We start from the raw sequence: 12,781 nt of genomic DNA, 5'->3' as shown, positions 1-12,781 counted from the left end.
CACGAACACGCCCTACCGAGAGGTTTTTGCGTGTCGGACACATGTCGAATTGGGTCCGAAGTTCGGACTATGAACTAGTGATTTTTTCTCATTGTTATTTTATTTTTTTGAGAAAAAACAGAAAAGTATGGGTGGTGTCTTTGGCTTCTTTTAGTGTATTTATTATTATTATTTTTTATTAATTTCTATTTGGATGGGAATGAGATTTGTCATGAAATGATGGATCATAATTTGTAGTGTAAATTTATTCTAAGCTCTTTTTTTATTATTTATTTGTTTGTGAAATCATAAAAATATAAATAAATATTTAATATATAACGTGTCAAACGTGTCGGAATTTTTTATTTTTTGAAAAATCACATGTGAATTTGTTGTGTTGTGTCGCGCGTGTCGCGTATCGTGTCCGTGCAATGTAGCCAGTGACTCCACCCGCATTTCTTTTCCCTTTCCATCGCCAGCAAGCAAAGCGAAAACGAAAACCAGATCCTCTCTCTCTCTCTCTTCACTGGCCACATAAGACAAAGGGGTGACCGTCGGCGTCGTCACCCGTCAATCCCCCACCATTTGGTTTGGCGATCGCAAGCCTTATCGATTCGAGAGCGAAGCATTTCTCTCAATTTTTCCGATCTAGGACCAGAGCCATGGCCGGTGTTTCTCTCAAGTGCGGGGACTGTGGCGCCCTCTTGAAGTCCGTGGAGGAAGCTCAGGAGCACGCCGAGCTCACTTCTCACTCCAACTTCTCCGAGTCCACCGAGGCCGTCCTCAATCTCGTCTGCAGTTCTTGCGGGAAGCCCTGCCGATCCAAAACGGTACGTGAATTCTCGCCTTTTGCGGAGTTCTAGTCTGTTGCACTCGCGATTGATCTTGTTTCTGACCGTTTGACGCGTAGTTGGATCTGAAGGTCCTTCCCCCACCGCTAGTTTGTTTGATTGTTTTGAATTGTGGGTTAAGGGATCAAGTTTCACCGGGGAGGAAATAGCTGTCCGGCGGGAAATCGAATTGTGTCCCTTTTTACGTGTTAAACGAGAGGAGTTCTTAGTTAAATTACAGTCTTGTAGCTTTGTAGATGGGAATATGTAGCTTTACCGTGACTCCGTTCCCCAGAAAAAAAGGGGTTTTTTGAGTTAGGAAAGGCAAGGAAAAAGGAAGATAATATAGTTGTCAATGCGGCTAATTCTGTCTTTGTCAAATTTTGAAAAGGAAAGCCTGTTTTGCGGAAACATTTCCTTTGAGAAGGTTGATTCTTGATAGGATGATTATGTCCAGAGATTAGGTGCTACTATTTGGGATTCTATTCAGTAATTTGTTGTGTGAAATTTACATGAGTCAGTTGACTCGGTTGTGTATTGGACATTGGAAGAATTGTTGACTTTTGAGGGTAAGTTGGACACTTGGTTTCTGGCACAACATAACAACGCAAGGAGCTCTGGTATTGGTGGGAATGATCTGCTGGGATCCTAGCTATGTTTGATATGGGATGTAGAAAACAACATTCATGCACTAATTGAGATAAATAGGAGAAGTGAATTGAAGCTATCGTGAACCCTCATTTTTATCATTTGCTTCTTCTTTGGTTAAAAGACGAATTCTTTCTCACTGATGTCATTCTGTAAAACCTTGTAAAGTGAAAATATTTTGGTACTCACCACATAGTTCCGGGGCATACCCTACTTAGTGGAAAAAGCCTTGGCTGTTGTTGCTGAAATAGTTTGGTCCCATGCAGTGCAAATATGAATGTTCCCTACTAAGCTTTTGAGAAGGTTCCCATCTTAATTAGGAAACAAGACGAAGAACAATGTTTAAAGTGTTTTATCTCTACTACCTATTAGGAACTTGAAGTTAGTTAAGTTAGTTTTTGTTTGTCGATTTCAACGATAAAACTTCACTTACCATCTTTAGTAGTCACCGTTTTAATCTAGCAAGAATGGTAACTACAAGTAATTCTTCCGCTACTATCTCTCTCTAATTCAATAAGTAATGCACATTTACTCTCTCCTCTCCCTTCCTTTCTTGATCTTATTTCTAGGAAACTGATTTGCATACAAAGAGAACTGGGCATACTGAATTTGTTGATAAAACTTTGGAGACAGCAAAACCAATAAGTTTGGAGGTTCCAAAGGTTGCTGCAGAATTGGCAGATACTCCAGATGCAACAACTAGTAACCAGACTGAAGGTACCTTTCCGGCTTGATTAGCAAATTGTGCAACTTGAGATTAATTAGCTGGTGCATAATGTTCTGACTATCTTTGGTATAGTCTTTTTTCCCATGTGATTTAGTGTATAGCATGAGGATGGATTGCAAGTACTAATGTTTGGCTTTCTACTTATTTAGTCTGATCGCACAGTTTCTTTGTTTTTCTTTTTTTGGGTGCTTTGATAATAACCTACACCGCCGATTCTCAAGTTATCTGCTAGTGAGCGGTCATTTGAATTGCCATCTTACTGTTTCAACTTAATTTTGGAAAAAGGAGAAGAGACAGTTCTGGCTCTTTTTATATGTGGTATGAAGCTATACCTTTTCATGACGCTTAATCTTTAGTTGTAACACTGTCAATTCACATATTGTTGCATATTGTGCTTGTAGACTCATAATGGAAAGTTTGGGAGTTGCTCAGCCATGTATCTGCAAAGTATGATGCATACTTTGATTGTTCATTTTCTGATCTGCTATTGTTTGAGCATGTCTTCAAGCATGTACATGAAGTGTTGCTATCAAGACCCAGAGGTGGCTATTGGGACTAGAAGCATTACTGTTTGCATTTGTCTGGTGATGCTGAGGAGAATTTGGCAATTATTGGAAAGGGTAAAGGCGAGTTGCGTGTAATGAGTTTTTGGACCCTAGTGAATTATCCGGTTTTAGGTTTTGGGTTGTGGGACTGGTTCAAGTACATTTCGGAAAACCTAAGTTTTGGATTCATTTGTTGTAACCCCGAAGCTTGAAGTCAGCCTATCGTGTAACTAGACAACACATGTTCCTTTGAAACAGTTACGTTTGTAATTTCATTTATTTCTAAACATAATGATATTGGAATGGTGGGTCTGGCATATGATGTTTATTGTACTGGATTAGACTTTCATTAAAAATGTATCCTTGAGACGAGTTCTAATTTGAAACATTAAGGGAACATTGATTAATTTTTTGTTCTCTGTAAATGAGAATTACAAGTTTTTCATACTTTTTAGGCCTGCCTCTCTCTCTGCCTCTGCTTTTTATATTTAACCCTAAATCATATTTTCTGTCTGGCTGTGGCTGTGGGATGAGTGGCAAATGGGCACTTGCCCACTTAGTTGACAATAACAAGATTAACTATGCTTTTCTTTTTATGCAGAGATGATTGTGCCTGAGGTCGACAAAAAACTTCTTGAAGAACTTGAAGCAATGGGTTTCTCCACAGCACGAGCTACTCGAGCTCTTCATTTTTCTGGTGAGAATTAATTTTTGTCCAGCGTTTATTGCATATTATTGAGGTGATATGTGTCTTCTTAATCATGGCTATTTCAATTAGTTTGATGCTTGGTTCAGAATTGCTACTGATGATTTGAGCTTTCAGCACTAGTTTCCTAAGTGTTAGCTTTGAGTATTGTGGGCTTGATTGTAGTGGTTATTTATAGGATGATCTCGGATTGCTAGGTAGAATTTGTTGACATAGTTGTTGATTTGCGTGAAAAGGCTTTAAACATACCTGTCTAAATCGTAAATGAGAAGTCTGTGCCATATGAATTGTTTGATTTCAGTTAATTTTGATAAACTAGAAAAAACAGCCTTTATCTATTTCCTGGCAGATGATTCTTGCAGATGATATTCTTTTACTGGTGAGTTCATTTATAAGATTTTTACTTTTGCTGAAGGACTTAAAAGCAATTTCATTCATGGATATGTTTTTGTATTCTGAGGTTTTTGCCCAGAGTTTCGAGCATTACTAGTCTTTCTCATAATATGGTGACTTGAAAATGGAGTTTAAATTTGGATTACCATGTTTTTCCTCTTCTGGTTCCTAATAGTCCTTATATCTGATCACACTGTTTGATTTGGAAACATTTGGGAAAGATGACACTTTAGCCATTAATGAGAAAGAAATTTGGTTCATTTCATGTTTCCTTGGTTTATTGAAGATTTATGCTTCTCCCATTTATGGTTTGGTTGTTTGTTTCTGTTGTGTGGAAAAAAATGGTAATTATTAAGGCTCGCATTTGGCTCAGACGATTACATGCTACCATGATTTATCGAGCTGCCAATATCAGAGGCTCTTCTCGTGTACTTTTTAATTGACATTTTCTCTGTTGTTCTACACCCGGAAGTAATGGATTTTTACGCTTTTTATTCATGCGAACTATATTATTCTTTTATTGGCCAGTAAATAGGCAGTGTGTGGTACTGTACCATGCCTGTTAAAAAGAAAAATGTGATGAGACATTTTGGCATCAGAACTTTTGGTTACCTTCACTTTTGGATCAAGAACAGAAATACTTACAGTAAAACATTAAATTTTTCATGGTGAGGTATCTCAACACTTGATGGAATTCTTTTGATGTTAGTGTCAAGGAGCTAACTGTTTAGTAAATTGAGGTTTTGTATTTTAACGAAACTTAACTACTTAAAATAAACCAAAACCAGTAGGCACTTAATGATATAGTCCGTATGTTCATGATTAGCATCGTAAAATGATTTTTGTGAGGTTGAGGTGTAAATGCTCACCTTTATAAGATTATTTTGTAGCCTGACAGGATTATCACGATGAGATGGTAGGAGGATTCTCCTTAGTTCCTGTTTAATCCGTTCTATTATAGGGCTGATTGATCCTACTGCTTCATTAATGCAATCATATTCAGTGGAGTGGTTTTGTGAAGTGCATGTCTGCATTCAATGCATGGAGTTGTCTGGCTATTTGAATGAAGACAATCTGTTTTGTCTCCTCAGGCAATGCCAGTGTTGAAGCTGCTGTCAATTGGGTGGTGGAACATGAGGAGGACCCCGAAATCGATCAGATGCCTCTGGTAAGATAAATCTATCTGACTTTTTATGGTTTTTCAGCCTTTCAATTGGCACAGATGGTATAGCAATTTTCAGCTATGTGCCCTAGCAAATGCATAAAGCCCACACGCTGTACACACAAGAAATGCTTTCCTTCCTTTGATGATTTGGTGCGGCCATGTTGGCCCAGGATATAGGTGCATCAATTTGATCTCCTCGGATGTTTTCCTCTGTTGAAGGTAGAGGTATCAAAATTGATATTTGAAATAAATCTGGATATTACATTGCCCCTTTAACAGAGTCTAAAATGCAACAACAACAGGAAAAACAAAAAAGGCAAGGTTTTGAATTGAGAAGAATTGAAGCTGGAACAGAAATTAGACATTCTAGGGTTTAGATAAATGAATGATATTTACTTTGAAGAAGAAATCTGACAAAAAAGTGATTTAAAAGTCCTTACTAGAATTGTAAAATGGAATATCTAAAATTCGAGCAGCTGAAGCTAAAGCAGCTAGGTTCAAGTTTTCCCTGGCCCCTTCTCATCAATGGACTCTGTACCTGTAACTAATTTACCATTGTTATTAACCATCCAAAAAATAATTAATGCCTGGACTTTCCTGCCCGTGTGGAATAAACATGCTGTGCCATGTAAGATGGTCTCAATCCTTAATTAAACATAAACTGTTCGAGATTATCTACCATCAATCTCATTAAAAAGTCACATGCCTATTACATTAGCACTTGTTAACCTAATAACATAAGTAAGGAAAGACTAAATAAGAAGGGACAGTTATAATTACTAGAAAAAGATATGCTCATGCGTCAGCCTTTGTTATAAAAGAAAGAGGCTATGCATCATTCTGTTGAAAGCAAAGGAATGCAATGAGCAATATGTTTGGCTTGTTATTATGAACTTCTATTCAGTAGATGATAGGGTATAATCACTTTCTACGTATCTTTTTGGGTCACATCTTTTCTTTTGAAAGCGAAGGGTTGTTGGAGCAGCATTGATTCTTTGGAAGACAATGAGCAATATCGTTAGCTTGTTATTATTAACTTCTTGTTCAGTAGACAATAGGGTATCATCATTTTCAACGTATCTGTTTGGCTCCTAAGCATAGTTTTCCTAGCATTGATGATGTTGGGTTTAGTACCTAAAGATATCTTTAATAGAAAGAAAATATAGGTATGCTTATATTTAGTCATCCAATATTGCACCAGGTACTGTGGTGGTTGACCTTTCTATACTTCTTGCCAGTCATGGTATCATGATCATACAACAGACATGATGTCTGTTGTATCTTGTTTGATAGAGATGCTGCAGGACATTGAACATCACTATTGTTGACTTAGGCCTAGAGTTTACTGAAGTGACAAACATATTCTAGGTTATTGAGCTTCGGCTTGTCATGTAAATGTGTTTAGGTCTTTTGAGTTTGTCAGGTACCTGTTAACACCAAAGCCGAAGTTCCTAAGCCGTCTCTCACGCCAGAAGAAGTTAAGCTTAAAGCACAAGAACTTAGGTAAGGCATAATGTATATTGTTGGCAGTGTAGACCACAATATTCATCACCTATGATTACCTGTGTCTTTTTCTGTGGATTTTAGTATTTGCTATGGTTCCTAAATTTGATGGGATTTTTAGTTAAGTTGAACTGATTCTAGTATTGCTGCAAGCCTGAGTGTTTGTTCGCTTCCTTGCATTCATCTGTTTTCAATGAACGGAGGTGGTTTCAAGGAAGACATGTTGCCTGAATATTATTTTTCTATGTCATCTATTTGCGTATGTTGACATATGTTATTTTGCTAATGATCAAATGTGATATTTATGTATATATTCATATGCACTGGATCTACATTAGATACAACACAAACTACTTTGATAAAACTTATTTTTTATTGCCCTATTTAGTAAAATCTTAGCATAAATACTTCATTTCACTCCATGGTAATGCTTCTTTTAACTAAACTATAGGGAACGAGCTCGCAAGAAGAAAGAAGAGGAAGAAAAGAGAATGGAAAGAGAGAGAGAAAAGGTGATTCTGTTCTTTCACGTCATTTGGTCACTCCTTTATTTTTTGGTTTTTTGTTTTTGCATTGTTACTGTTTTCACTAACTTGGTTCATCTCTTGATATGAGTAATCTAGATGTTGTTGTATTGTGAAACATCGAACTACTATTTGTCACTTTTCAACTATGAAATTACAAACTTTAATTGGTCTTCGAAATTATATTTGTTGAAATGCTTTTAGGTTGTAGAATTTATTAAAAATTAAAGAATTTTGATAACACAGTGATTTCAGTTTGTTTGTGAAAAAACATTTTTTGATTGCGTTGGAGCAATGGACTCACTAGGCTTTCTTTTGGATAGAAAAGACGAATTGTAATCGTGAAAATCAATTTAAGCAACATTCTGGTAACAAATTAATCTAATTCATGACCTGCTGTGGTTAAAGTTCTTTTGGATCTGAGCTGGATCATCTATCTTATATCATACTTTTACACTTGATAAAGTATTTAGGATATGTAAAGAATAGGAAATACACAAGAACTTGGGGTGCATGAACAATAGGGAAATACATGTTAAACTCTGGGATGGTCTTGTGTTGCAGGCCCATTGATACGTTTGTGGGCCTATCTCCTGAAAGTTGAAGCTGACATTGAAATTGCGAACTCCATTCCATTGCCTTCCACTTGATAAGGGATAGATATGGTTAGTGGATGTTGAGGTTACTGTTGTATGGCACTTTTCAGAAAAATAATATGCAGTAATTATACTGCTGGGACATGTCTTCAAAATATGAAGCAACAGGCTTCGTGCATAAAATGACTAAAGAAGCTCCAACGTGTGGTGTTTAATCCCACGAGAAGTTCACTTTTCTTCTCAAATATGTAAGCAGGCTTTTGAGATAAGTTCACAAAATTTAACAAATAGAGTTGGAAATTTATTCTTGTGCTTCCGTATATCTGTTTTGTGTGGAGCTAAAAGAATATGTCTGGTTTGTTCTCTCTGTTTTTCTACAATAGCAAGCTTTTCTAATTTACTTTGTTTACTATCCAACAGGCAAATATCGATTACTATGATGGAAAGAATTACACTGTTTCCTCAATGCTCAAAATACTCTAATTTCTAATGGTGCATCAAATTCGTAGAAACAAACTGACACTAGAAATATTTTGACCATTAGAAAAAGGCTGTAACAAGGTTCCAAGAGATGTCCTTTGGAAGGTTTTACAGAAAGAAAAGAGAAAAGGGGAAAGGGGGGGGGGGGTTGATGTATTGCTTATGTTTAAATACGAGGATTGAACTCGTAAATGACATTCAAAACCAGGGCAAAAGAGTGAGCTTCGAAGCAGGTGTATAATACAATGGAAATAGCAACTTCAGAATGTTCACATGGAGGAGCGGAGAGCATTACCCCTTATCAGTTTCTATCTCCGTATTTTGGTGACCATGAGCTCACCAGGAGTATTCAAGATGACATTTTTCAGCATATGTAGTTTGTTAATGGTATAGTTCTAGTGCATGAAACTTAGGCAATTGTTAAACTTTTTCCTTTATTACTGTAAATACCAGAATATATAGAGTAGGAGTTCAGCAAAGAAGAGGTTCAGCAAATTAAGGAGGGGTCAAGTCAAGGACTAGAAAAGTATAAACAAGCTGACGGTTCTGATATGTTGGATCTGTTCATTAACAAGTGGAGAATTGTCTGAAAAGATCTGTCAGAGGTTACAACTAAGATGGGTTACAGATTAACTGGTGGACTGTAGATAGTAAGTTTGAGGAAAGATCTTAAGTACTTGGTTTTTACTGCATGACTATCCATGCAGCAAATGTCACTTTGTTGTAAAGGAAGGCTTAAAAGGCTTGGAAAACCTCACCCAATGACCTTTCTACTCAGTAGAATTAACATTCAAAATTTGGAGTATCACTTTAATATAGCACTTCTAAACAATGTATCCTAAATGCAGAGAACTAAGAATGGTTTTGATTTGGATTCTGCTCAATGCAATTTGAAGAGTATCTGTTGTTAAGGAACCCTTCATCACTTGTCTATGGGGCCCTTCATCACTTGTCTATGGGGTTTGCTTGTCTAGCGGTTTATATAGGCCTTATAAACATTTAGTCTCCTTCCTCTAATAGCTTAAATTTTTGGATTGTATATTATAACATTTACGCGAGTCAGATGGAAATCGTGTCTGTGTTACAGTAACTTCGTTTTGATATGAGGTATTGTATTTGTATGAACAAGTTATGTTAAGCAAGAAGTGCATCATCTTATCTAGGTTGTACCTTTGGGAATACTCTGCAACAGACCTTTTCAGTGTTTTCTTATTTGAGCTTGAGTGTGCGTGGCAAGGTTGCCTCTGGGAGGTAATTTTATTTCAATCTTTCATAGTGAAAACCGCCTGCTGAATTTTGCAGGAAAGAATTCGAGTGGGCAAGGAACTCCTAGAGGCAAAGCGAATTGAAGAGGATAATGAAAGAAAACGGTTAGTTATTCATTTACATTTTAAATATTATTAGAGTGCAACCATTATGAAGAATTCTCCTAGGAATACTCCACACAGGTTTCTGTTGTTGTGACTAAGGCCTTTTGTCCCTCCTACCAGTTTGTTGGCTTTGCGGAAAGCTGAGAAAGAGGAAGAGAGGAGGGCTAGGGAAAAAATCCGTCAGAAATTGGAAGAAGACAAGGTATAGAACATGTTCTGGTTGTTTCAACATTCTAGTTATGGGATCTCATTATAATGCATTACCCTTCTGAATCTCTTTTATGTGGGATGTACATTGTTTTTCATTCTTTAGTTAGAGTTAACTTCTCGAGCTGTGTCGTACAGTCAAGTCATAGCATGATCATCACTCTTTCAAACTGTTGAGTGCTTGGCTCAGATAAGTATGACTACCTACTGCCGGCACTAGATGTTTTATTTGTAGTGTAGTAGAAAGATAATAGCTCTAAGAAGGAAATTGAAGTCTCTGATTCTTTAAGTGTGTATATCTGCCTAGTGATGTTCCAACCAAGATTCCAGTGGCTATGATGTTGATCGACATGACTAAACTAAGAACTGCAAAAGTAGAGTAACAGACATGCTCGTCAGCAAATCCTTTTGAACACTGTCACCATGAGCTGGTTTTGAGGACAAATATCAAAGTTGCTCCAAAACCTAAAATCCTATTTGGAGATTTTGCATGATGGCTGTTTTGTTGTAAGAACAATGACCACCTCCAACTTTTAAAATAGTAATTGGAGGTTAGCAGCTTTTATACTTGCATTTAAATCCGAAGAATGAACAAAATTGAAACAAAATGAAAAACCATTGAGGCGCTTTCTGAACCAGGCTTTAGTTTTGAAAAGAAGTTTTGAGACAGTAACTACAAAGCTACTTGCGGATCAGGTTGGGGCTGTAAATGTGGGATGCAGGGGCTGTATCTGATCTGTTTCTGACTGTGAATCATAACTATCGTTTTCTGGTCATGACCCATGGTTCTCCACCGAACATACTGAAACAATAGGAAAATGCCATTAAGTCGTGAGGGATGTCGGTATTCTTTATTGGTACCTACTTTTGGACTAACTATACACAAGTTGGTTTAACAGCTGCTTGATATATTCACAGGCAGAAAGAAGACGGAAGTTAGGACTGCCACCAGAAGAACCTTCAGCTGCAAAACCATCTGCACCTGTTATTGAGGAAAAGAAAGTATGGGCTTAACTGATGAAACAATTTTCTATCCTTTGTTGTTCTTTAAAACTACTGGGGGCTCTTGTTAAAGTTCTTGGTTTTTTCCGTCCTAGAGCTCACTGCCTGTTAGACCTGCCACGAAGGCTGAGCAGATGAGAGAATGTTTGCGATCGCTCAAGCAGAATCACAAGGTAAAAAGCCCACAAGTAATTGTTATGTAACCATTATATGCCATACGTATGGTGATGTCGTCTTGTTCCCTGAAAAATTAAGTGCTTCTATCGCTTCCCTTCTTTATTTGAAGCATTGGCTTTTGATTTATGACGCATGCATGAAGAATATTGAATGTGCTAGAGAGGACGAACTTTATTTGTGAGGAGAATGCTATGTTTACGCTCTTCTGGCAATAATTCTGGATGGCTTTTATAGATAAAAAATCTATTTGTTTGAAGTGTTAATCTTTTGTAGTGACTATGCTGCATTGCTGTTGCTGTTAATTTTTTTTTTGGCTTTACTTGAAATAGGAGGATGATGCTAAAGTGAAGAGAGCATTCCAGACTCTGCTAACCTACATAGGGAATGTTGCCAAGAATCCTAACGAGGAAAAATTCAGAAAGATCAGAGTCACTAACCCATCCTTCCAGGTTTGAATCTTGTCAACATCATTTGGATTGTTGAAAATACGTTCAAATCTAATCAACATGATGAAGGGGAATATATGAGAGATTTAAACCTACTGCTGTCCTTGAGACCCGAAATTGCAGTTTTTGATAGCTTCGTTTCTTATGTCTATTTCGCCCCAATCTGACAGTTTTATCAAACAATAGCATAGTTTGTCTACTAGCTGCCGTATATTTTAAAGCTCTCTTTACAACGTTTTTCTTCTCATTTTTAATTTTTTCTCTTTTTCCTTTTGGTGATAAAGCAGAGCAGCATAAGAGAATCATCTCCACATGCATTAATAGAAAGTTGTGGGCATTGTAGCAGCCACATGTGCTGTAAAGCTCAAGTTCTTTGAGTTCATTGTAATGTCAGTTTGTGTAACAAAGGAGTCGGGCTACCATACTTGCCATTTGTACGCAGCCTCCAAGCAAGAAGTCAGCTACTTGGGCATATATAGTCCAAGCAGCTTGCCCAAGTCACTTTATTTATTTTGCTTGATCAGTTGGAACACGTATTACTATATAAATCATGACTATTTGAGCCGTTCGGAGTTTGTGATCGTCAATGGTAATAGGTTTTCCTTGCTTGTGTTCTTCTTCAATAAGGTTCTTACCTTGCCGTGTGTATCCATGCAGGAGAGAGTGGGTGCATTGAAAGGAGGCATTGAGTTCATGGAGCTCTGCGGGTTTGAGAAAATTCAAGGCGGTGAATTCCTGTTTCTGCCCAGGGACAAGGTTGACATGGCTGTGCTGAACTCTGCTGGTTCCGAGCTGGACTCGGCGATTAAGAATCCCTTCTTCGGGGTTCTCTGAGTTGAAGTTAAAGTTCCTCAATTTGTAAAATCATCGGAACTTTTTGATTTAAAGAAGAAACTTGTCAGAGTTCATAAGATGGTGCTGACTTACCTGAATTGGTGCATGGTTTTGGGGGGAGTTGGACCGGTTTTACGCAGTTTTGAGAATGGCATGGGAACTTATTTGTTCATTTGGTAAGCAAAGACGTGGTAGTTCTCTCATACTCCAGTTGGATCTGCACAGATTACTTTGTTTAACTTCTTATGACAGGCACACACAAGTTGTAGTGGGGGGTGGTGGAGGGATTGAGATGGGACTTAGGACTTTAAAACCTACCACTAAATGGATTCCTCTTTGAATCTTAAGAGCAAATGCATCTCCTTATTTTCTCTTGTTGATATTCAACTGGAGCGCTTATGGGGCAAGCTTCACTTTTGAGTCCTCTACTCTTTACCTTGACCCCGTGCAAGGGACGGGAGATCTTGAATTCATAAGGAGCTTCTGCTGGCATTTATTCAACGGAAAATTTCAAATAAGGATTCGAAGTGAGGTTGTTTTCTCAAAAGAGGATCCAAAGAGGATAATGTGTCAAATAACGACTTGAAGTGGCTATCTAAGTATGAAAAACTCGATGTGGCTAGTTGAGTCCAAAAGAAGGATCCCACTC

At 37.5% G+C, this 12,781-nt stretch overlaps 1 protein-coding gene across 3 annotated transcripts; it reads left to right on the top strand.

Moving 5' to 3' along the window:
* The first annotated feature begins 467 nt into the window (after nt 1-467).
* LOC115753262 (UBX domain-containing protein 1-B) lies at nt 468-12,304 on the top strand. 3 transcript variants are annotated; one of them, XM_030691804.2, is made up of 12 exons: nt 471-809; nt 2,027-2,174; nt 3,331-3,426; nt 4,920-4,996; nt 6,417-6,496; nt 6,948-7,008; nt 9,399-9,466; nt 9,587-9,668; nt 10,592-10,675; nt 10,771-10,848; nt 11,182-11,301; nt 11,956-12,304. In XM_030691804.2, exons 1-12 carry the CDS (start codon nt 642-644, stop codon nt 12,130-12,132), a joined length of 1,239 nt encoding a protein of 412 aa, XP_030547664.2. In that variant the 5' UTR covers nt 471-641; the 3' UTR covers nt 12,133-12,304. The 3 variants fall into 3 exon arrangements, with proteins under 3 accessions (XP_048135174.1, XP_030547664.2, XP_030547665.2); XM_048279217.1 differs by lacking the exon at nt 11,182-11,301 and having other exon boundaries at nt 468-809; XM_030691805.2 differs by lacking the exons at nt 471-809; nt 2,027-2,174 and adding an exon at nt 2,228-2,819.
* Nucleotides 12,305-12,781: the final 477 nt, after the last annotated feature.

This window comes from Rhodamnia argentea, chromosome 1 (genome assembly GCF_020921035.1).
Source record: "Rhodamnia argentea isolate NSW1041297 chromosome 1, ASM2092103v1, whole genome shotgun sequence".
NCBI classification, from domain to species: Eukaryota; Viridiplantae; Streptophyta; class Magnoliopsida; order Myrtales; family Myrtaceae; genus Rhodamnia; species Rhodamnia argentea.
The sequence above is the reverse complement of the archived record's forward strand: the minus strand, read 5'-3'. Positions and strand labels throughout refer to the sequence as shown.